The 24,734-nt window shown below is 36.3% G+C and overlaps 4 protein-coding genes and 1 long non-coding RNA gene across 8 annotated transcripts; 3 read left to right on the forward strand and 2 right to left on the reverse strand.

Annotated features, from left to right (window-relative positions):
• Positions 1 to 754: 754 nt before the first annotated feature.
• Pfas (phosphoribosylformylglycinamidine synthase) lies at positions 755 to 7,545 on the forward strand. The gene is made up of 7 exons (XM_075295227.1): positions 755 to 892; positions 977 to 1,470; positions 3,154 to 4,076; positions 4,141 to 4,481; positions 4,541 to 4,755; positions 4,832 to 6,632; positions 6,692 to 7,545. Exons 2-7 carry the CDS (start codon positions 1,393 to 1,395, stop codon positions 7,387 to 7,389), a joined length of 4,056 nt encoding a protein of 1,351 aa, XP_075151342.1. The 5' UTR covers positions 755 to 892; positions 977 to 1,392; the 3' UTR covers positions 7,390 to 7,545.
• Positions 7,440 to 14,389, reverse strand: LOC142225468 (FAST kinase domain-containing protein 1, mitochondrial). Of its 4 annotated transcripts, none has more exons than XM_075295228.1 (9): positions 13,936 to 14,388; positions 11,905 to 13,208; positions 11,651 to 11,799; positions 11,312 to 11,591; positions 8,860 to 9,010; positions 8,677 to 8,800; positions 8,511 to 8,620; positions 8,038 to 8,120; positions 7,440 to 7,946 (listed from the first exon to the last, which is right to left on the reverse strand). In XM_075295228.1, exons 1-9 carry the CDS (start codon positions 14,281 to 14,283, stop codon positions 7,739 to 7,741), a joined length of 2,757 nt encoding a protein of 918 aa, XP_075151343.1. In that variant the 5' UTR covers positions 14,284 to 14,388; the 3' UTR covers positions 7,440 to 7,738. The 4 variants fall into 4 exon arrangements, with proteins under 4 accessions (XP_075151343.1, XP_075151346.1, XP_075151345.1 ...); XM_075295231.1 differs by lacking the exon at positions 13,936 to 14,388 and adding an exon at positions 13,403 to 13,709; XM_075295230.1 differs by lacking the exon at positions 13,936 to 14,388 and adding an exon at positions 13,274 to 13,354.
• A 3,136-nt stretch (positions 14,390 to 17,525) lies between these two features.
• Positions 17,526 to 18,012, reverse strand: LOC142227672 (uncharacterized). Its single transcript, XR_012719963.1, has 2 exons — positions 17,781 to 18,012; positions 17,526 to 17,723 (listed from the first exon to the last, which is right to left on the reverse strand). It is a non-coding gene; the product is annotated as an uncharacterized LOC142227672 (long non-coding RNA).
• Positions 18,013 to 18,742: 730 nt separating this feature from the next.
• Positions 18,743 to 20,887, forward strand: mtm (phosphatidylinositol-3-phosphate phosphatase). Its single transcript, XM_075295237.1, has 2 exons — positions 18,743 to 20,347; positions 20,409 to 20,887. Exons 1-2 carry the CDS (start codon positions 18,799 to 18,801, stop codon positions 20,729 to 20,731), a joined length of 1,872 nt encoding a protein of 623 aa, XP_075151352.1. The 5' UTR covers positions 18,743 to 18,798; the 3' UTR covers positions 20,732 to 20,887.
• A 2,445-nt stretch (positions 20,888 to 23,332) lies between these two features.
• On the forward strand, positions 23,333 to 24,124 carry LOC142224625 (uncharacterized). The gene has a single exon (XM_075294406.1). The coding sequence runs from the start codon at positions 23,333 to 23,335 to the stop codon at positions 24,122 to 24,124; it is 792 nt and encodes a 263-aa protein (XP_075150521.1).
• Positions 24,125 to 24,734: the final 610 nt, after the last annotated feature.

Below are 24,734 nucleotides of genomic sequence, written 5' to 3' on the forward strand. Positions count from 1 at the left end.
ATATATTTATTTCTAATTAATCTGTGATTGATACTATCATTTTCGTGATTTCGAATATAAATAATAAAATGCCTTACAAAGGAAATGTCATCTTTTTCTTTCTTAAACCTTTTAGATCACATGATCATAGCTCAAACGCTTTCTTAACCAATAATTACAATACAATTAATTTTCCGTTGCTGATAAATCAAACATTCTTTCGAAGAAATGTTACCTAGTTCTTGTGTGCCATAAACATGTTAAAGAGTCAGCTGAGAGATTTATGTACCTCTACAAAACTACTTCGTGCTGCCTATATGATTTCGTTTTTAAAACAATTGTTAGATTCCTATTCCTGTACTTGCTCATTTTTTACTATTTTTTGTACTTTGGTAAAGCGATAGCATTGTTATTCATACACCATAAGCCAGGTTAATACTGCAATGAGATGTAAATTTTTTATCCGTGTTCTTCCAAAAACGAGTACTTCAGGGAGATTCTTGAGGTATGTACATATGGTATAAATTAATTATCCTCATCCGCCGAGGTGCACGAAAGTTCAGGCCATGTTTTTTTTTGTCTATTAACGTTTAATAGCCATCAAAACACGACGCGCCTAAAAACGTACTTTGTTTTAACATGTTTTACTAAAGGATCAGCTACTGTCAATTCTATCCAGTGAGAGAACTTGAAAATATTCACAAAAGAGATTCGGAGAGTAAATGAAAAATATTCACAAAAGAGATTCGGAGAGTAAATGATCGATCGCAGTCAAACCAGTTGCACATTGACGTGAAGCAAACACGTGTGTGGGCTTGCCGGTGGAATAGTTGGATTATTTACAAAAGAAATAAACTAGAGCACTTCGAAATACAAAAAAAAAAGTTATAGAGGAATTACATCGATATGAAGAGTAAGTCCACATTTCTTTTAATGGCGTCAAAATGAGGCGATTAATTGCAAATTCTTATCATTTCAATGAAAATGCTGTATGCAGAAAGCTCAAGCCGAGACTAATTGATAGCTTCCATATATACGTCAATCGCCACAAATATTGTGCTTACCCATTATAACCCCATCCCCCCATCAACCATCACTTGTTTTGGAAAGTGCATGGGAAGTATTTACGGCGGTGTATCAGTGTGATTGCAAGTACAGATAACCCCCTAGCCAGTAAGGAGCAAAATATTAAAAACATTGGCAACAAGTAAGCTTGAATGATGTGAGTGGATGCATTTATAAATGCACTCACACAATAAAACACTTCCATCTTATAAAGGCATAGACACTGTGGATTATTTGTCTTGTTAGTGGTGAACCATATTTTCCAAAATCAATTCACCAGTTTGCAGGCGACCATTGGTCACACCGTTCAAATATCGGAGTATCTCTGCAGTTAAATACGAATAAATAATGGCTATAATACGGTTCTATACCACTGACGCATCCGATGAAGTTCATCGAATGGGAATTCTGAAACAATTGAGTGGGGTGAGTGACATTTTTGAGATAATTTTTGTTACCTTACATGTATGCGGACCACCAGTCTTGCTTCTCGAACTACACTGCTTGGAATAAATTATTTACACGTGGTATAATCCTTCGAACAGGATCAAACCTGTTCTTAAACATGATTTTCTATAGGCAGAGACATTGATATATCTACGATGCATTTGAAAATCCTGAAAGTTTTAATGATTTTATTGAAGCATTATAATAACTTACATAATTTAAAAAAGGCTCGAAATTTACTAAAAGTCGATTTGTAATCCCTTTTTTGGAAGTGTAATGTGATAAGGTTTTAGCAAAGCTTTGAACAATTATTTATTTTACTTATTTATTCAACAACGTAATATAAAAAGCCGAAACAGGCCAAATAAAACTATATTACATCTCATAATACTGAATAAAAGTAAAAAACTTTTGCATACGGCTAGAGAAAATATAAAATTATTCACTCTACTTAGAATATACTACTGAATTTTGCAAAGCTTAAGGCACATGAAGAGAAAACTTAAATGTAATAAAAATAAAATTAAATTAAATTAAGCAAATAAAAATTATTCCCGGGGGAAATACATATCTATTTAAATATATATACCATCTGAACCTGACCGTGCTTCTAGGGTCTAGGAAAAAATTGGTTTGTTATGAACGTATCAAAGATATGATTGTCATACTGAGAAAATCATATAACATTAAATATAAATACTTTAAAATAAAATATCTGATAAACATATATACAAATTCAATGATTGTTTTCAATGATAATCTCAACATTTCCATGGCCTTTTCATTTTTTAGTGTTTATTTATCACAATGGACTGAATAGCCTGAATCAAATCGGGCTGCCACTTTAGCCTATGTAATCAATATTGAAAGTTGTTCTATACCTATCTCGTACTCGAAAAATTTATTATAAACACGTGCCTTATTTTTAGATTAATTCTAGTAATCCCTTTCGGACCCCTTAGAACATTTACATCATTCTGGCGGGGGATAGTATGTTTCCATAATAACTAAATCTTAAAAATATTGATAAGAACAATTCTGATTAAAAAGCCACAAAAAATGCAAAACATATATATTAGGAAGGGTATTACATATAGAATAGTAAAGATAGTGTTCTTATCTGCCGAGATCAAATGTATAGGTACTGTGTTCGAAGCAAGAATTTGCAAATGGCGCTTTAACAAATCTATTTACCATTAACGAACTTTATTTATCGTTTCCTATATATTTGGTTTCCTATATACTCCTTATAAGGAGCAAACCAGAGATAGAGATCGCAAAGGAGTATGTCAAATGATATCAGTACAACTTTCTGATTCTTTTTAGCTATGTCCATTTGTAGGTATTCGATTTATGTAGATATCGCATCCATATATTCCGATTAATGAAACTATAGCCGCAAAGCCAAACATGTACAACCTATGTCAATAGATTTGGTGAAAATCTATTGACATAGGTTGTACATGTTTGGCTAAGATCTCATTTTTAACATAAGATAGATCAATACTGGTTATAAGATAGAGATTAGTAAACTTGTACCTTTTTCTATTTAGCCTGCTATCCTGTATCTATGTTACGAGACTAAGTTTATTTTAATAAAAATTAAGAGAAATCATTTTTTTATGTATGCATATACCAATAAATTTATTAATATAATTTCAGAATTTTTCTAATATTACCACTCTACAAATCGAAAAGTGCTACCACGTAGAAATTACCACAAATAACGTAGACCAGAAAGCGAAAACGATACTAAAATGGTTGTTGAAACATCCCCAAGCGGACGAAACAAGTCTAAGTGAAAAGTCCTCTCTGCCTAAAGAAAATAATACATCTGTTCTGATTGAGATCGGGCCACGCTTCAATTTCTCAACGCCGTTTTCAACGAATTGCGTCAACATTTGCCAAAATGTCGGCTTGTCCGAAGTTATACGTCTAGAAAGTTCTGAACGTTATTTAATAGGCTTTTCAGGAAAGCAACCAAGTATTGATCAACTAGTGGATTTATTAGGAGATCGTATGACAGAATGCAGATACACAGTGGACAATTTACCTGTGAATAGTTTCAATGAGCAATTGCCTCAATCACAGGAGTCCTGGTATAAAGTGCCTGTCATGGAAAAAGGACGGAAAGCTCTTGAAGAAGTGAATGCTAAACTTGGCCTCGCCTTTGGAGATTGGGACTTAGATCATTATACAAATCTCTTCAAGAATATTCTCAAAAGAAATCCCACAACTGTTGAGTTATTTGATTGTGCTCAGAGTAATAGTGAGCATTCGCGCCATTGGTTTTTCCGCGGAAAAATGATTGTTGATGGTGTGGAACAGCCACAGTCTCTAATACGTATGATTATGGGTACTCAGGCCAATACAAATCAAAATAACACGATCAAGTTCAGTGATAATAGTAGCGCTATACGAGGATTTAACCATATAACCATAAGGCCCCAAATATTTGATGGTCCCGGTCCTATGACCTTAGCAAAGGTAGACAATGATTTGATTTTTACAGCTGAAACACATAACATGCCTACGGCAGTAGCTCCATTTAGCGGGGCCACAACTGGAACGGGTGGTCGGTTAAGGTGAGTATTTTTTATAGGTTCACCCTTAGACTTTCATGTAGATAATGAGAGCCTAACATTTTAGAGATGTACAAGGTGTGGGTCGTGGTGGCGTACCCATTGCAGGAACCGCAGGCTACAGTGTGGGCTGCTTAAACATCCCCGGTTTTCCACAACCTTATGAGAATGTAAATTACCAATATCCTTCTTCGTTCGCTAAACCTCTGAAAATACTTATCGAGGCTAGTAATGGTGCCTCCGATTATGGTAACAAATTTGGCGAACCCGTGATTACTGGTTTTGTACATTCTTACGGTCTGACAAATGTTCAGGGCGAACGTGATGAATATGTCAAGCCTATTATGTTTAGCGGTGGCATGGGTACTATGGAAGCAACCATGCGAGAAAAATTCGATCCTAAAAGAGGTAAACTTTTAAATACATATTAGTCTGTTGTGTTCTATTCATTGATTTTTTGTTTATAGGAATGTTGCTGGCTAAAATTGGAGGTCCTGTATATCGCATTGGTGTTGGCGGTGGTGCTGCAAGCTCTGTTGAAATACAAGGATCCAATGACTCATCATTGGACTTCAATGCTGTGCAAAGAGGTGACGCTGAAATGGAGAACAAATTAAATCGTGTTGTGAGGGCGTGTATTGAAATGGGCGATCGTAATCCTATAATGGCAATTCACGATCAGGTACAGTTACCTTATAATGTTTTCTTTTTTCAAATACAAATATCCCATTATTTCGAATTATATTTCATTTTACTAGGGTGCCGGTGGTAACGGTAACGTTCTAAAGGAGCTTGTAGAACCGGGTTTCGCAGGAGCTGTTATCTTCTCCAAGGAGTTTCAATTGGGAGATCCTACAATAAATGCATTAGAGTTGTGGGGTGCTGAATATCAAGAAAATAATGCAATTTTATGCAAACCGGAGGATAGGAAACTTTTGGAGGGTATATGCCAAAGAGAACGCTGCCAAATTAGTTTTGTTGGTGTAGTAACTGGAGATGGCCGTGTTACTCTAATCGAAAGTGAAGCAGATTTTGATAAAGCCTTAAATCCTGCATTTGATCGCATGAACTTGGGACCTATGCCTTTTGATTTGGAGTTGAAATATGTCTTAGGAGACATGCCCAAGCGCGAATACCAATTGCAACGTCTGACGAGTAATTTGGCGCCATTGCAATTTGCAGAGAATTTCAATTTGGGTAAAAGTTTAGAGTTGGTTCTCAGCTTGGTTTCTGTGGGTAGTAAGCGTTATTTAACCAATAAGGTGGATCGATGTGTGACTGGGCTTATTGCACAACAACAATGTGTAGGGCCTTTACACACGCCTTTGGCTGATTATGGTTTGGTAACCGTATCTCATTTCGGTATGGAGGGTCTAGCAACATCATTGGGTACGCAACCGATCAAGGGACTATTAGATGCAGGTGCTATGGCTCGCATGAGTGTTGCGGAAGCTCTGTCTAATTTGGTGTTTGTAAAAATAACGGAATTGGCTGATGTTAAATGCTCTGGCAATTGGATGTGGGCCGCCAAACTGCCTGGAGAGGGTGCTCGCATGTTTGATGCATGTAGAGAAATGTGCGCTATTATGAAAGAACTTCGCATTGCAGTCGATGGTGGTAAAGACTCATTGTCTATGGCGGCAAAAGTGGGAAATGAAACTATTAAATCCCCTGGCACTTTAGTTATATCTACATATGCTCCTTGCCCCGATGTTAGAGTAAAAATAACTCCAGATTTGAAAGGCCCCGCACTCGGCAAAGAGACATCGTTATTGTGGATAAACATTGAAAATAGGTATCGCCTAGGTGGTAGCGCTTTGGCACAAGCTTTCCGGCAACAGGGTAACGAATGTCCCAATCTACTAAACACCCAAGTTTTGGTTAATGCTTTCAATGTAACCCAAGAACTTTTGGGTCAATCCAAATTATTGGCTGGTCACGATATAAGTGAAGGAGGCTTAATTGTTTGCGTACTCGAAATGGCATTTGGTGGTCTCTCTGGTTTACATGTTGATTTGACAAATGCTCTTACACAAATTCCCCTTCAAAATGTTGATGCTGCTGCAAGAACAGCCCCAGAATTGGCAGTTCTTTATGCCGAAGAATGTGGCTGGGTTTTGGAAGTCGACAATAAAAATCTGAAGGAAGTACAAAACAAATTTACCGATATGGGAGTACCGAATTTCTTTATTGGTTCCACGAATGGCTATGGATTGGACAAATCTATTAAAGTGTCTTCAAACGGCAAACTATTGTTGAATGACACTGTGAAATCTTTGTACAAACAATGGGAACGCATTAGCTTCGAGTTGGAAAAGTTACAAGCCAATGTCGATTGCGCTATAGAAGAATATAACTCTTTGGATTTCCGAACTGGTCCCACTTATAAATGCTCAACAGTTGATTTAAGTTCAGAGTATGTCTTAAAACGATCTGCAAAATCCATACCTGTGGCTGTTTTGCGTGAGGAGGGTGTAAATAGTGACCGCGAAATGATAGCATCCCTAATGAAGGCAAACTTTGAAGTGCATGATGTAACTATGTCAGATCTTCTATATGGTAAGTGCATCTATTTTAGATAAGAATATAACGTTAAACTAATGTTCCTATTGTAAAAGGTAAAACGAATTTGGATCAATACCGTGGCTTGGTATTTCCTGGTGGCTTCAGTTATGCTGACACATTGGGCTCGGCAAAGGGTTGGGCAGCTAATATCATGTTTAGTAAACTATTGGTACCACAATTCCAAGCTTTCCGAAAACGACATGACACTTTTTCACTTGGTATTTGTAATGGTTGTCAATTAATGAGTTTAATAGGTTGGGTAGGTTCATCATCGAATGAGTCCGCCAATCAAGATGTAATATCAAAACCAGATGTCGCATTACTGCATAACCGTTCGGAACGCTTTGAATGCCGTTGGTCAACAGTACGCATTGCCGACAGTAAAGCCATGATGTTAAGTAAATTAAAGGATGCCGTACTAGGCTGTTGGGTAGCCCATGGGGAAGGCCGTTTTTCATTCCGCGATAAGAAAATATTGGATAATCTAAAGAAACAAAAATGTGTTGCTCTCCATTACGTCGATGACGATGGCAAACAAACAGAAATATATCCTATGAATCCCAATGGAAGTACTGAGGGCATAGCTGGTCTATGCTCAACAGATGGACGTCATTTGGCTTTAATGCCCCATCCTGAACGTTGCCATTCCATGTACCAATGGCCATATGTATCACCTGGTTTCAATGTCAAGTCTAAATCAAGCCCTTGGCAAGTAATGTTTAACACCGCTTACGAATGGTGCACAAGATAAATCCAAATTGTGTGAATCATTATAATGTTGAAAAATAATTCCAGATGATATGTTATATATACAAACTTTTTTATTACTAGCAATAAAAAAAAACTTATTACAAATGTATTTAACAAATTTAATATAATAAACATGTAATTCTCAAACCAATCGGAATTTATTTGCGTTTCATGTGACACCAACAAATTAGATGGCGATTTGGTTTTAGTACCAGGATATATATTGTATATACCTGTGTATATGTACATGTACACTATAGCCTGCAAAATAAATCCTGGAATTCTAAACCTAACTCTAATGTTGGGAATTTTAAAAATAACTAATTTGGAACTTATTTTAATCTCTTCATTTAGTTTGCAATTTGTAATAGACATTTGAGATACTTCCTTTTAGCTCCAGGTGCGTTCATATATTTTGTATTCCAATCGTGTTCATTTATATGCAGTACTTTATAACCCATCATTTCCAAATGCTTTATTTTAAGAATATCTGGTCCTCGTAATGCATTCAAATCATTTGCACAGTACGAATCGAGTCTTAAGAGCAGTATAGCAACTCTACGAAATATAAATGTATTATGTATATGAAACACGCCACAATTTTGGATTGGATACTTTATCTTATTATTTTCTAATGTTTTAAACTTACTTTGTTATGCGATCCAACATCGTGGTTTCCGCAGGAGACTGAATAGGTTTTCTGTCTTTATCGAAATTTATCACAAAATCAATCTAAAACAGAAATTTTTTATAAGGATATGAATAAGTAAATTTCAAAGTTGAAAGTAGTCAATTGTGAAGTCCCGAGTTTTATCAACCCATAACCTACCTCATTCACATTACACTTCCAAAATCCACTATAACTAGATTTCAACTGTCCTTTGCCTTATAAGAAAGGGATTTCAAACCCATTTTTAGTAGATCGAGCCTAATGTGAATGGGTTATTACAAACTTTTTATGATGATAAAAAAAATGTATTCTAAAACAAACTTGGGTTGATCGTATGACTATTTTGCCGCATATATATAGTTATTGCTTTTGTGATTTATTTTTCACATTATAGTTTCTTATAAATATAAAGATGAAAATAACATTTGTACTGTAAATTATTTGAATATTACCTGGTATCCATACGGAGTTGTATGATTGCATCGAAAATAGGATTCGTCCTTCAATACTGAGGTCAATAAGTTTTTAACATTAGAACTAAAGGGTGTTTCAACGATGTGCTCTGTAAATGTATGTTTTAAATTAGTATACCAATTAAATTTTATCGCGCGTACTAACTTTTACTCATTTGGGCTTCAATAAAGTTTTGCTGAAACCAAGGAACATTTGCCTCGGGGAAATCTAAACAAACGCTACGATTAAGCTGCATTACAATATTTAGTACCCTTTTCGGATACGTAGCCTAAAAGTATATAAATAACAAAAATAAATAAATAATACTAATATAACCATCAAATTTACCTTTGAATAGCACATTTGAATTTCGTCTTCGACGCGCTGTATAAATTTTACACAGAATACTTTATTTATTAATTCCTCAGGAATATTTTTATAATAACAAAGAGATAAACATGCTTGCACTAAAGACAGTCCGCTCATGTAATTGAAGTCTCTAAAAGTAGATCAATAATAGTATCAAATCAATAACAGTATTAACTAAAAATTCATTTTTGCATATTTCGAGGGAGACTTATTTTATTACCCCCCCCCCCCCCTGTTCTGTTTTAGGAATTCGCAAAACGCAAAAATTTTCTCAATCTTTATTTTCCGAACCACAACAATATATAATACGAAATTTTATTTATTTATTTTATTTTAATTGCACGCCAATAGTGTTTACAAACTTGCCTATCAGGCAGCGACCCGTTATAGCAGATATTAGAAGTGATACTTGACGTCTGTGACCGCATCCTTTTTTCGTCCATAGCGATAGCTCACGCAACCGCACTGCCGTTGTTGCAGCTGATTGTTTGGCGAAAATGTATAAAGGCAATAGATGCAGCACGACATTAAGGGAATCTGTTCCTGTCTTACTGAATGCGCCTGAGAGGCACAAGCACGCCATACGCTGAACTTTATCTAAACTTGTCGGCTACTGAAGTGCCGGCCATCAGACCACAACACCATATAGCATTATCGATCTAACCACTGCCGTGTATTGCCAATGCACAATTTTTGGTTTTAGTCCCCACTTTTTCCCTATTGCCTTTTGCACGAGTACAAAGCTACCATGGCTTTTCTCGCCATTTCTTCAATATTAATCTAAAATTTCAGCTTCTTGTCCAAAATAACCCCAAGGTCTTTTGCACACTTACCAAAGGAAATTTCAATATGCCCTCAGTAGATAGGGCTTAACCGTGGGAATTTTGCGTTCTTTGCAGTACATGACTAGTTCTGTCTTTGCAAGGTTTACCCCAATATCCTTCGCTTTCGTCCATTTCTCAGTCATCCGGAGGGCTCTTTGTATAATATCTCTAATTGTGGATGGGAATTTTCTCCTGATTGCTAGAGCTCCTCCTTGGGGAGTGCCTCTGTTCACATACCTTTGTATGTTCGCTTGTCCTAGTGTGGCTGAAATATATCGCATCGTTAGAAGTTGGTCTAAAAGCCTAAGTATTCCTTGGCCAACATTCAAGAGTTGTCAATACATTTAATATCGAGCTCGAATGGACGTTATTGAATACCCCTTCGAATAATTATTCCATTGGTTTAATGATCCAAACTCAACTTTGCTAATTGTTGTATCAACTATCCTATTTTAATGCATTTTGTGATATGACAAAAGAAAAATTTTACTTTGGGTGAAACTACTGGGATATTGATGTTTCCCCCTGAATCTCTACCTCGGCTAAGCGCGCTTGCATTCCATTACTTTTTTTATAAACATAACTCAGCGGTGCGGTTTGATATCTTCAATTTGGGGCATTAGAATATAAATTTTTATGACTTCTGCAAAACCTTCAAAAAAGCACCCATTTGCAATTCTATTGGGGAATATTTCGGACTTGACAATTTCGAAAATTGACGCATAAACGCGTTGTTCTTACACAAAGATGCATCTGAATTAGAGGTGTGCACGTGAGTAATATTTTACTCACGCTCACGCACACTCACGACGGAAAAATCTTACTCACGCTCGATATTGTTTGGTAGGACTCACGCTCATGCACTCTCACGAAAAGAAAATTTGTACTCACGAAAAATACCGTGACTCACGAAAAATATCGTGACTCACGAAAAATGTCGTGACTCACGAAAAACTTTTTGAGTAATTTACCTTAGCGACGTGTCTGAAAACATGAACACTATTAAAATCGTTATTACACTCTTAACATCCCAGGTGTCACTAAAATTGTAAATGAATTTAACTCTTAAGCGTTTTATGTTGGTGAGCGGGAATATTTTCGTGAGCGTAAATCTTTACTCACGCACACTCACGAAAATAATATTTACGTGACTCACGCTCACGCACGACATTTTGGTTTGTTAATCACGCACACTCACGCCGTTGCCATGAGCGTGACTCACGCGTGAGTCACGAAAATTTTCGTGAGTCACGACAATTTCGTGTCACGTGCACACCTCTAATCTGAATACCTCTTTTCATGATTTAGTTAAGTTTAAAGTGGCAGCCCGATTAAGTTTCAGGCTCACTTAGACTATTCAGTCGAGTGTGATAGGTTAATTTAGGTTAAAGTGACAGCCCGAACGAATTATTTCAACAATTTGATAAGGTGAATATTTCACATCTTCAGAGTTATACCTTGCTGGTTTACCGTTACCAATACACTTCCTGAAGTTTCTTACCAAATGTCCTTCGTTAATACAGTAGTGGCATACGTCATTTTCCTCTTGGTATTACTTCTTCGTTCATTGGAAACTCAAAGCCTTTAGATACCTTAATAATACATACCTTAATAAAATTAATCCCGCATACTCAAGTGGTTCAGATGATTGTGGTGTATAACCCAAGTTATATGTGCACGATAATATTTTTTCTACAGTTTCGCCCAAAATATGTTCGTGATTGTTTTGTAGATATTTAAACATATTTTCTAATATTTCGGGCACAAAATAGTTTGTCGCCAAAAAATTATAGGCCATGTCTTTAATGCATCGCGAGTTCAAGTCCTGGCTTTGTATTTCTTTATATCTTTGCAATGTTTTATGGTATACTACGCTGTTTTGGAGACCTGAAAGTAACAAATATATTTATCGAATTTTTTATACAATTCATTCATGATTAACTTACTTTTTCTGTTTATTAACATTCGTACTAGCACATTGAGATCCATTACGGTCAATTGGTTGTCGTTCAAAAACCGCTCGGCACAATTACTCAAAATTGTATCTATTGTTGCTAACTGCATGTTTACCAATTGAGGTACTTGAAAACGATACCTGAAAATGTTGCAAATATTTATAAAATGTATGTGTGATTGTCTGGAGAAACCATTGTTTAATATCTATTACTAATATATCAATAAATTACACATCATCAGTTACCTCATTTCTAAAGATATTCGCAAACCGCGACTTATAAGGAAGCAATCCATCGGGGTAAACTGATCTGTCATTGTTATAATTTTCGAGAGCAAAATATTCGGGTATTTTTTCCAACTGTAAGGAGTATGACCATAAGCGAATACAAACGACGCCAGGCGTGCAAATTTTTGAGGTATTCTGCCCGCAATATCATGCTCAATGGCCCTCATACACAATTGACTTAATCTCTTTTCTAAAGGTATATGACGATATGTTCCACCAAGATTATTATTGAAATTCATGTACCGATGGCAGTGTTTAAGGAATGATGTGTGATTTTCGTTGTCGGATGCATTATCTATTTCACGTAACACTCCATTCCAATATGCATTACACATTTTTGAGTCGGAAATTTTTAAGCCTCTTAATGTTGAAAATAGGTAACCTGTAGCATTTGGTTGTACCCAACTATCAGCAGATGACAAAAGGGCTTTAAATGCATTTGTCAATGTGTTTCTTTTGTTAGGCTGCGAAAAAGGGACATAGCATGCTAGGGTTTCAGGTGACATGTGTGTTGCTAACAACTCTTCCAATGATTCCGATAGTGGTTCGTGCATGCAGGCCGGTTCTAAGTGATACTGATATATGCGACTTATAGTTTTCAGTTCATTTGCATCCATTTGTTTTATCAAAGGTTTCAACGTTAATAACAAATCCTTTATAAGAGGTACGTGGTTATTGGACCATATGGCCATATTAAGCATATTAAGTATTTTTATTATAGTCTTTGGTTTCGAGAACTGTCCATTGTTCAAAAGATTTTGTACTTTAGTCTTAAATAGAGACATAAACTCAGTGCTAATCAGGGGTTGGAGGTTCATCATACAAATGGCAATCATACGGGCTTTATCCTCATCATTACAATCTAGAATATGGTGGTGTAGATGCCTCATAAAATTTGCACACAACATTGGAGTAAAAAAATTCCTCCCAGTATTGATGGCTACAACCAAACGAGACAAAGCCGAAAGGCTTACTACTTCGTTTGAGTTTTCAACCACACTCAAAGCATTCATAAGTAGGTCTTTCATCACCGTTTGATAATTATCTACATCCATTTTACGTAAGTACAAGTAACATGTACATAATTCATTCATATTTAAATTTTCAATATGATCGCCAAGTAAATATAAGAACTTATCTGTTAATTTTTTGTTGTAATCTCTTTCATTTTGCCGACCGAAAAACACCCAATGCAGAATAACTGCTTGTACCATATGCTCCTTGTTTATACGCAAATTTTTATCTTCTATGACATATAATAACTGAAAATACGAATTATTGTAGAATTTATTAATATGAAAATTATGTTCGAAAACATTAATACAACTTTATTGAAACAAATGCACATATAATTTCAGAGCAATTTAAGTTAGATTCCATAATTGTGGTTTCGGTTTGAGACATAGCCCTCCAAAGGCTCAATAAAAACTTAACTTTGTTTATTATTCAATCTGACCTTGGTGTCATTGTAAGTTTTGCTTTTTCTCCATATTTACATTAACATCTTGTAAAGTATAGGAGATATACCGAAGAAGACTTTTATATATCCCTTTCCGACCGTGTACGCACAATTGTGCGGGTAAGTTTGTCTCTATAATTTCTTTAATATATGAAGTACTGCGATAAGAGCGGCAAAAAAGTAATTGTGTATGCTCTCTCTTTGTCTAAGAATGTGAAGAACCGTTATAAATATTTGTTTTTCATATTAATTTTGTAGTTTCGGCAGTGTACTTTGCGCATTTGTAAAAATTAGTGGAAGAGGTAAGGATCAAACTGAAGAAAATTTATTAAAATTAATAAAATGTTCTATGTACACATAAATAACAGAATTCAAAAATGTAGGAAAATTTATCACGTGGATCGGCTATAGGTCGGAAAGGGATATACGAGTGCCAAACACAGTGTTACGCTTATTTTCAAGCTTTTATACGCTCTCTCCGGAATTTTTTTTCATAAAACCCTAAAGTAATCCCTCTACGCAATTAATACCTGTTTGGAAGTTTCACATGCATTCAATTTCTTTATTATATCATCCTCATCGTTGTACATCATCAAGTGTTTAAGGTTCTGAGGAAATTCATCAACTTCCTCCCCCGAATTTGCGAACTCTCCATCCTCTTTATTTACATTACTCTCTTTATCACTGCCGAACAATCTAATGGCATATTCTCTCTCTAAGGAGTATTTCTGTTGGCCAGCAAGACTGGACAAAGTCCCAGAAGCCAGTATTCGTTTTAACTTTGTCCTTGTCTCTATTACGTGCAATTGCCGCTGTTGCCATATATGAGCTAGGCGTATGATTCGTGGCTTCAACAAGAGAGTGGAATACATCTTCATTTCTATGGTTTTATACAGTATTCCTTTTATAAGTACTCCGCTTAAAATATTGCGCCTTCGCCAACTTTCGCATTATTTTCGATATTTACGTGATTGATTTGAAAGCCATATGATTTTGACATTTAGATGAAAACATATGGTGCATATATTACCAGATTTTGTAGATTGAGGTCGGTACTTCCCCGCTAACTTTTTTTTTTGATTTCGGGACACATTCGAGGCTATCCAGATTTGGTCCTAAAAGCGCCACCGTTGTTGAAATGTTGGATCATTCCAAATGCAAATAGATTTAGGGCAAGTTTTGACAAGGTATGCTACAAATATTATCGTCTGCATTTTTATTTGTGGACTTTTAATAAAAGGGCTGTATGCAACATTTGTATGGGCTATCCAGAACATCGTTGCACTCGTGTTCTGTCCAGAACATCTCATGTGCTTTACAGACTATCAGTTATTCCGGACGACAGTGCTCGTGTCGAACATATCCCATATGTTGTGCACATTATAAGTTAAGTCCGAAGGCATAATCGATACTGCTGCATGTTTATGGGATCGATAACACATTTACCGATTATTTAGTCATCGCCGACAAGTCGCATCTATCCGACACACTATAAGATTCCTTACAAACACCGACATTCCGTCCGGAATAACTGATATTTTGTAAAGCGCATCATCAGTGCAAGCAAAGATAATTGAGTATAACAAGATTGAGCATTGTGCTCTTATAAAGAGAAAACAAATGTCAAGGTGTAGAGGGCTATGAGAAAAAAATTGTTTTATTTGTCAATTTTTTCCAAAGTAGCTCTGCCCAGGAATAAATTCAAAACGGCAATATTCACATAAAACCATAATGAATATTCGCTTTAAAATACACATACGTTTTATTTTAATTTTCTACAATCGTTTTGGTATTGCTTTTGTGGGTCTTTATTCAGAAATTTATGAAAAACACAAATGTTATGATATTTTCCGACGCAAACGGCAGTACATTTGAGAGACACGTCGACGCAAACTTTATGATATTTTGTTGGCAGAGTCCTCTGGTGCTTTAGTTTTGTTATGACAAGACTGCATCTTCTCAATTATCTTTGGTGCAAGTCGCGTCGATGTTGCCAGATTGTATTTTATTTATTTATTTACGTAGACCAAGGAAGGTATAGACATCTCAAGTGAATTCACAGCGCTGTAGTTTGTCTGCACACCGTAGAGGGCTCTTTTTCGTCTGCAATTGAGTGATTTTTTAATTTGGCTTTAATTTGTTTTCTTTCCTTTGTTCTCTCGTTGAAACACCAAATATTGAGAAAGTTTATAAAATACTATTCATTAACACCTTTTTTGTAATGCAAATTGATTAATTTATACGGTTATTCTCGTTTTCCAAAAAGAAATTGAGTCACTTGACTGCGCAATTGAGTGGAATGACTGCGCACTGCAAATAAACAAAACCATGGTGAATTATCAAGGTATGTCTCTATATTTTATTGGTCTATGTTATTTATTTTGATAATGTGACGCTTCTTCGATTCACAATATAAATCTATTGTGACTAATTTATCGAAACCCAATGAACACAGGATGAGAGTTTTTCAAATGTAACACCTTTTCAGTTTAAAGGCCGGTATGCACCTCTAGCGAAAAATTTCATTCCCATAAGAAATGCATTGCTATTTATGCTAACGAAATTTTCGGTAGCGTTCAATTTCGTAAGCTGGTACGCGCCTCTAATGAAAATAACAGGGTTGTCAAAAGCATATTTTGGCAGCAAATATTTAATTTATTACAATCATTGTGTGCGTAAAAGTTTTAAAAGGTCTGTAAATAATAAACAATTTATTTGAGGAATATTTGGAACATATATTAACAATTTTTAAAAGCGATTAGCTGCCCTGCCAGCATTTCAAAGTTCCATTTCATCCTCATCGCTACCACAGACTCGTAAATGTCACCACAACCATCGCGAGCTGTGATGGGGGAAGCATATCAAAAAGTACAAAATCTACATGGTAGTATTTTGCCATCACTACTGTTAGAAGAGCCATTTTATTTTTTGTGAAACGCCAAGCGCAACCAGCTTGTTATATTTTATTTAAATAAAAACGAAAATAACGTTCTGAAAACATAGATATTACGCTTAAAATTGTGAAAGGTATATGGTGAACAATTTTCGACTTTCCAAATAGAATAAAGTGATCGTTTTTCAAATATTTTTCCAGGCACGCTGTCTCCATCGAAAATAAACAAACTGGCTGATAGACGCTACAATATGTAACTTGCTACTTAAAACTCAACATCATTCTTTTATTAATGCAAAAAATTATGTTAAATGTGATGAGATAAACCGAAAAATGTTATATTTATAAGAAATTATAAAAGTTTAATCAAATCAATAAACATCTACACAATCGTGTTTTACTTGACCACAATGATTCTTCTACAATTACCTTAAAATGCACTTTTTCTGATAGTTATTCTTATTGGCGTCCTTCGAAATTGATCTAAATAGGCACCTAATAATTGCACTGATGAGAAACTTTTTCGTAGTAACTTGGCGTGGTACAACTTCTCAATAGTGACGGCGCTTTTCCGACGAGTTTTTGATGTCGTATATGATTGTTTTCGACGTAGTGGGGATTCTCAGAAGCGCCCCCAAATTCAAAAAATGTTGGCAGGGTGGTTTAAAATTTGTGTACACAGCCCTGTTTTTTTTGTTGTAGACTTAAGGCCGGTACTCTGTTCGGTTTTCGCGTTGAAACTCCATACAAAACCAAAAAATGCGAAAAATTTGCGAAATTGTTTCCATTTGTGATACTTTGTTTTTTCGTGTTGAAAAACTGACTAAAGGCCGGTACTATGTTCATTCTTGCGAAAAATTTTTATGGAAACCATTATTTCGCACATAGAAAGCGGCGTTTTTTTAGGTAGCTTGGAGCGCTATTTAAAGGGAGCGATATTGGATTAAGTTGGTGGTTCCCTGCCAACATTTTTTGAATTTGGGGGCGCTTCTGAGAATCCCCAGTACGTCGAAAACAATCATATACGATATCAAAAACTCGTCGGAAAAGCGCCGTCACTATTGAGAAGTTGTACCACGCCAAGTTACTACAAAAAGGTTTCGCATGAGTGCAATTATTAGGTGCCTTTATAGATCAATTTAGAACGACGCCAATAAAAGCCCCTCAAACAATCAGAAAAAGCATATTTTAAGATAGTGGTAAAAGAATCATTGTGGTCGAGTAAAACACGTTTGTTTAGATATTTATTAATTTGATTAATCATTTACAAATTCTTAAAAATATAACATTTATACCACTATCACATTACATTTAACATAATTTTTTGCATTAATGATGATGTTGAGTTACAAGTAGCGAGTTACATGTTGCTGCGTCTATCAACCAGTGTTTTTATTCCATGGAGGCAGCGTGTCTGTAAAATATCTGAAAAACAATCACTTTATTCCATTTGGAAAATCACCAAATTGTTCACCAATATACCTTTCACAATTTTAAGCGTATAATCTATGTTTTCAGAACTTTATTTTCGTTTTTATTTAATTAAAATATAACAAGCTGGTTGCGCTTGGCGTTTCACAAAAAATGGCTTTTTTAACAGTAGGGATGGCAAATTACTTGCATGTACTTTTTGATGTACCTTTTCATGATGGTTGAAGTGACATTTACGAGTCGGTGGTAACGATGAGGTTGAAATGGAACTTTAAAATGCTGGCAGGGTTGTTGCTTGTTTTTACAAAATAACATTTTATTTTTCCTTGGGCAATTGATCTGCTATTCCTTTGATCCTTTGTATAGTTTCGGAACAAAAATATGGTCCGTGTTTGATTTATAAACCCGCACAAATAGTTTTTAATAAATAAATTATTTCTTAATTCAAATTGCAAATGGCGCCGTGCTATAAACGTCAGTTTTTCAACACGAAAAAACAAAGTATCACAAATGGAAAAAATTTCGCAAATTTTTCGCATTTTTTGGTTTTGTATGGAGTTTCAACGCGAAAACCGAACAGAGTACCGGCCTTTTAGTGAAAATTAGCGGGTAAACTCGAACTTAATACTCACCTATATTCATAATTTTTAATATAGTTTTGTGACACCAACATTCTGGAGGAAGTGGAATTCTCTATGTAAAAGTGTTTACAAAATAATGTTTAAGATATTTAAAGTTTTGTTGATATTTTTAGTTGTTGATATGATTAATAGGTTAATTATTTTTTCATTAGTATTGTAGTGTATGCTAGATTTCGCTTAATTTTGACATTATTAATTTATTTTTGTCGAAAATGAAACCGATTTTCTCAACAATTTCTCAACTTGAATATTACCCTTATCCTTTGAAATAATGCTTGAAAAGTTGTTGAAATTTAGCATTTTTCAAACCTTTGTGTTTGTTGGTAATGATTGAATATTTTCAGGTGTGGTGAGGGGTGGCGATGGAACGCTTTTGAATTTGAATGTTTTCTCTTAAATCCAAATTCAACAAAACACATCATTAAACAATGGACAAAAAAGAGATAAACGAAGCTTCTAACAATTTAACAGAAAAAGTTACATCAAAGAACGCAAGTACCAACTCCCTCGATACCGATTCCAAGTCGAGTTCCATTGGTTCAAAACATGGCAATGAAATTGGTTCAACAAAAGACACACCCTTTACTTATTTGGAAGGCGAAGAAGATCAAGATCAAAAAAATGATGTTACCTATGTGTGCCCTTATCGGGGACCAGCATATGGGGCGTTGACCATTACGAACTATCGGTTGTACTTTCGCTCTTTGCCTCTGAGGGATCATGAGCCGCCTGTGGTAGTGGATGTTCCTTTGGGTGTCATCGCTCGAGTAGAGAAAATTGGAGGAGCATCATCACGAGGCGAAAATTCATATGGCATTGAAATTTTCTGCAAAGATATGCGCAATTTGCGTTTCGCACATAAGCAACAGAATCACTCAAGGCGTACCGTATTCGAAAAACTGCAGTCATATGCATTTCCGTTGTCTTACAGTGGTCGCTTATTTGCTTTCGCACACGCTGCTGCGCTGGGAAGTACACCAGCAGTGGGAGAAAATGGGTGGGCGGTATATGAGCCTTTGGCCGAGCTAAGACGTTTGGGTGTACCAAACGATATGTGGCGGGCCACAAAAATCAATGAAAATTATGGAGTTTGCGATAGCTATCCCGCAGTTTGGGCTGTTCCCAAACAGGCTTCTGACGATTTTCTACGTCGTGTTGCTCAATTTAGATCGAGATGTAGGTTACCAGTGCTATCGTGGATGCATCCTAAATCTCAGGCAACTATAACCCGTTGCTCCCAGCCCTTGGTAGGTGTGGGCGGTAAACGAAGCGCCGATGACGAACAATACCTCAACTATATAATGGAAGCTAATGCTCAGTCAGATAAATTGGCTATAATGGATGCTCGACCCAGTGCTAATGCCATTGCTAACAAGGCCAAGGGTGGAGGTTTTGAATCTGAAGAGGCATATAAAAATGTGGAGGTTCACTTTTTAGATATTCACAATATTCATGTTATGAGAGAAAGTCTGCGTAAGGTTAAAGAAGTGTGCTATCCCACTATCGACGACTCAAAATGGTTATCTTCAATAGACAACAGCTTGTGGCTGAAACACATTAAATGTATTCTTTACGGAGCCAATCGCATAGTTGACAAAATCGAAACCATGAGTACTTCCGTTGTTGTGCATTGTTCTGATGGGTGGGATCGTACTGCACAACTGACTGCTTTAGCGATGTTAATGTTGGATCCATACTATCGAACTTTGCGTGGTTTTGAAGTCCTCATAGAAAAGGAATGGTTATCATTTGGCCATAAATTTCAGCAGCGCATTGGCCACGGTGATAATCGTCATTCTGATGCAGATCGTTCGCCAGTTTTCCTACAATTTATCGATTGCGTGTGGCAGGTATCACAGCAGTTTCCAAATGCCTTTGAGTTTAATGAGCATTTCCTTATAACAATAATTGATCATTTGTATTCGTGTCGTTTCGGAACATTCCTTTGCAATACGGAGGCTGACAGAGTACAAGAGGGTAAGAATATCGCCTATTAACAAAGGAAATGTTTAGTCTAAATGCCCTTACTTTATTTTAGATCTTAAACACAAAACGATTTCGCTTTGGACTTTCATTAATTCTTCGTTGGATCTATATTTGAATCCCCTATACCCCTCATTCACTCAGGGCGGACAATATGTTTTGAGACCCATTGCTAGCATGCGCATGGTAAAAATTTGGAAAGGTCTCTACTGTCGCTGGAATCCTAGTATGAGACCTCAAAATAAAATATATAATCGTACGCGAGAAGCGCTAGCCATGCAAGAACAACTGGTGAAACTTATAACCGAAAGGCGACTGAAAGCAAATATGCGTCAAGCTACGCAAGCTACATCGCGCTTGGCGTCGCCTATGCATTAATTTAAAATTCCTATTGTGTTCATAGTATGGGCAAAGTATTGAAGTCTAGTTCTAATCTTTTAAGTTTTATGACCATTTTATTTATATTAGAAATGCTTTACTCACATCTACAACATATATTTTATAAATAAAAAATTTGAATGTATGTATATGGAATATTTTAGTCCAACAAAACAATTTTCATTTAAAGGTGGGTATTAAGTTCGAGTTTAGCCGCTAAAATCGTCATTTTTTCACGATTACATTTCTTCAATAATCCATTTTATGGAATACAAACTTTGTGAAAATTTCCTTTGGGATATTCCCCATCAAGTTATAATGAAATGTGCAACAAATATGTATAATTTTATGGCTTTTTATACCCTTCACCACTACTGTGGTACAGGGTATAATAAGTTTGTGCATTTGTATGTAACGCCAAGAAGGAAAAGTCTGAGACCCATCGTTTAGTATACCGATCGTCTTAGAATTAAATTCTGAGTCGATTTAGCGATGTCCGTCTGTCTGTCTGTCTGTCCGTGTGTCTGTCTGTTGATGTATTTTTGTGTGCAAAGTACAGCTCGCAGTTTTAGTCCGATTGTCCTAAAATTTGGTATAGGGTCCTGTTTCGGCTCAAAGCCGATCCCTATTGATTTTGGAAAAAATCGGTTCAGATTTAGATATAGCTGCCATATATATTTTTCACCGATCTGGTCATAATTGGCGTGTATATCAACTGATCTTCCTCAAATTCCGTACATCCGAATATTTTATGAGTCTCGAAGAACTTGCAAAATATCAGCCAAATCGGTTCAGATTTAGACATAGCTCCCATATATAGCTTTCGCCCGATTTACACTCATTTGCCCACAGAGGCCAATTTTTTGCTCCGATGTAGTTGAAATTTTGCACAGGGAGTAGAATTAGCATTGTAGCTATGCGTGTCAAATTTGGTTGAAATCGGTTCAGATTTAGATATAGCTCCCATATATAGCTTTCGCCCGATTTACACTCAAATGACCACAGAGGCCAATTTTTTTGCTCCGATTTAGTTGAAATCTTGCACAGGGAGTATAATTAGCATTGTAGCTATGCGTGTTAAATTTGGTTGAAATCGGTTCAGATTTAGATATAGCTCCCATATATAGCTTTCGACCGATTTACACTCATATGACCACAGAGGCCAATTTTTAACTCCGATTTAGTTGAAATTTTGCACAGGGAGTAGAATTAGCATTGTAGCTTTACGTGCCAAATTTGGTAGAAATCGGTTCAGATTTAGATATATCTCCCATATATAGCTTTCGCCCGATTTACACTCATATGACCACAGAGGCCAATTTTTAACTCCGATTTAGTTGAAATATTGCACAGGGAGTAGAATTAGCATTGTAGTTATGCGTGCCAAATTTGGTTGAAATCGGTTCAGATTTAGATATAGCTCCCATATATAGCTTTCGCCCGATTTACACTCAAATGACCACAGAGGCCAATTTTTTGCTCCGATTTAGTTGAAATCTTGCACAGGGAGTATAATTAGCATTGTAGCTATGCGTGCCAAATTTGGTTGAAATCGGTTCAGATTTAGATATAGCTCCCATATATAGCTTTCGCCCGATTTACACTCATATGACCACAAAGGCCAATTTATAACTCCGATTTAGTTGAAATTTTGCACAGGGAGTAGAATTAGCATTGTAGCATTACGTGCCAAATTTGGTTGAAATCGGTTCAGATTTAGATATATCTCCCATATATAGCTTTCGCCCGATTTACACTCATATGACCACAGAGGCCAATTTTTTTCTCCGATTTTGTTGAAATTTTGCACAGGGAGTAGAATTAGCATTGTAGCTATGCGTGCCAAATTTGGTTGAAATCGGTTCAGATTTAGATATATCTCCCATATATAGCTTTCGCCCGATTTACACTCATATGACCACAGAGGCCAATTTTTAACTCCGATTTAGTTGAAATTTTGCACAGAGTGTAGAATTAGCATTGTAGCTATGCGTGCTCCTCCAGATTTAGATATAGCTCCCATATATATGTTTTTCTGATTTCGACAAAAATGGTCAAAATACCAACATTTTCCTTGTAAAATCGCCACTGCTTAGTCGAAAAGTTGTAAAAATGGCTCAAATTTTCCTAAACTTCCAATACATATATATTGAGCGATAAATCGTAAATAAACTTTTTCGAAGTTTCCTTAAAATTGCTTCAGATTTAAACGTTTCACATATTTTTTTACTAACATTGTGTTCCACCCTAGTGCATTAGCCGACTTAAATTTTGAGTCTATAGATTTTGTAGAAGTTGTGGCAACCCACAATACTGCTTCACTAATTTTCACTAGTCCGTTTTAATCCACATTCCTTGTACAAAGCTTTTACTAACACAAACTTAGTTTTTTATGTATCTATATTACATCGAATAGAATTAACTAGGCATCAACGATCAACATACTTTTCTCTATCTCTTTGCTTTTGAACCGTTAACGTAAACACATGTAAAAGTTACAGTTCTAATAAAAATATATTTTTAGTAAAATCTAAAATTTGATTTATTGGATGAACAAACATCCAAATTGGTGACCCCGACGGTTAAAATCATTTTTCCACCATGCCTTCCGGAGAAGATTCAAGACCACAAGAAAACCAAGAGGATGATACCATGGTACAACGAGTATCAGTCAAAGTTCCACCTTTTTGGCCTGAGAGACCTGAAATTTGGTTCGCACAAATAGAGGCACAATTCGGCATTGGGAAAATTGTTACTGACCGTTCAAAATTCAACACCGTGGTGGCTGCTGTGGAATCCAACGTCTTAGCTCAAATCTCTGATGCAATTTTAAATCCGCCTGAAACAGGCAAATATGATAACCTCAAAAAATGCATCATCGAACGTTTTTGCGAAAGTGAACAAAAAAAGACACAAAAATTGTTGTCCGATGTTGAACTAGGCGATCGTCGTCCAACGCAACTGCTGAGCGAGTTGAAAGAGTTGGCGAAGGACAAGGTAAGCGACGATTTCTTGAAATCCTTGTGGCTTCAACGACTCCCAGCAAATGTTCGAGCCATATTGCAAGCCTCAAATGCAGAACTGGGAGATTTGGCAAAGTTGGCAGACAAGGTAATGGAGGTTAGTGACTTTGAGCAGGTTTGCGCCATAGAAAAACCATCCCAGGAATCCACCATGTCAGAAATTTGCAGGAGAATGTCGCGTTTGGAAAGAAATTTTGACAGGATGTTTAAGAAACAAATCCGCTCACGTTCATCATCCAGCCGTTCTTGTCGCAACCAATCGAATTCATCAGTACCCGCAAGTGGGGAATGCTGGTACCATCGGAGGTTTGGACCCAAATCTGAAAAATGTCGCGCTCCATGTTCTTTTACCACCACTCAAAAAAACTAAACATGACGTCTGATCTGCCCACCGACAGGTCAGACGAGTCTAGTAAAACCGTTTATCGTTTGATGATATTAGACAATAGCACAAAATTTAAATTTTTAATTGATACTGGGGCCGACATATCTGTCATTCCACCGCGGAGCGAGGACAGGCGCACCAGACCCCAATCAACAAAACTATTTGCTGCCAACGGTTCAAGCATAAAAACATATGGAGAGCGGCGTTTAAAAATATCACTCGGCCTTAGGCGTGTTTTTGAATGGCGTTTTATCATTGCCGATGTGACGTGCCCGATAATAGGTAATGATTTTTTAAGAAGATTCGATCTGCTGGTGGATGTTAACAGAAATATGTTGGTAGACAGGAAAACACTGCTAGAAGTTAGTGCTGAAACCGTCAAAGAGCACGTTTTGTCAATTACGACATTCGACGTAACAAACAAATATTCTAACCTTTTACGTGAATACAATGATATCACGACTTTTCAGCCTAAAGCTACCGGTGTTTATTCTAATGTCACCCATCACATAGTTACAAGCGGTAATCCAGTTTTTGCCCGCCCACGGAAGTTGACCGGTGATAAACTGCGAGCAGCCAAAGCAGAATTCCAATA

The sequence above is a fragment of the Haematobia irritans genome, chromosome 2, assembly GCF_050003625.1.
Source record: "Haematobia irritans isolate KBUSLIRL chromosome 2, ASM5000362v1, whole genome shotgun sequence".
Classification (NCBI taxonomy): Eukaryota; Metazoa; Arthropoda; class Insecta; order Diptera; family Muscidae; genus Haematobia; species Haematobia irritans.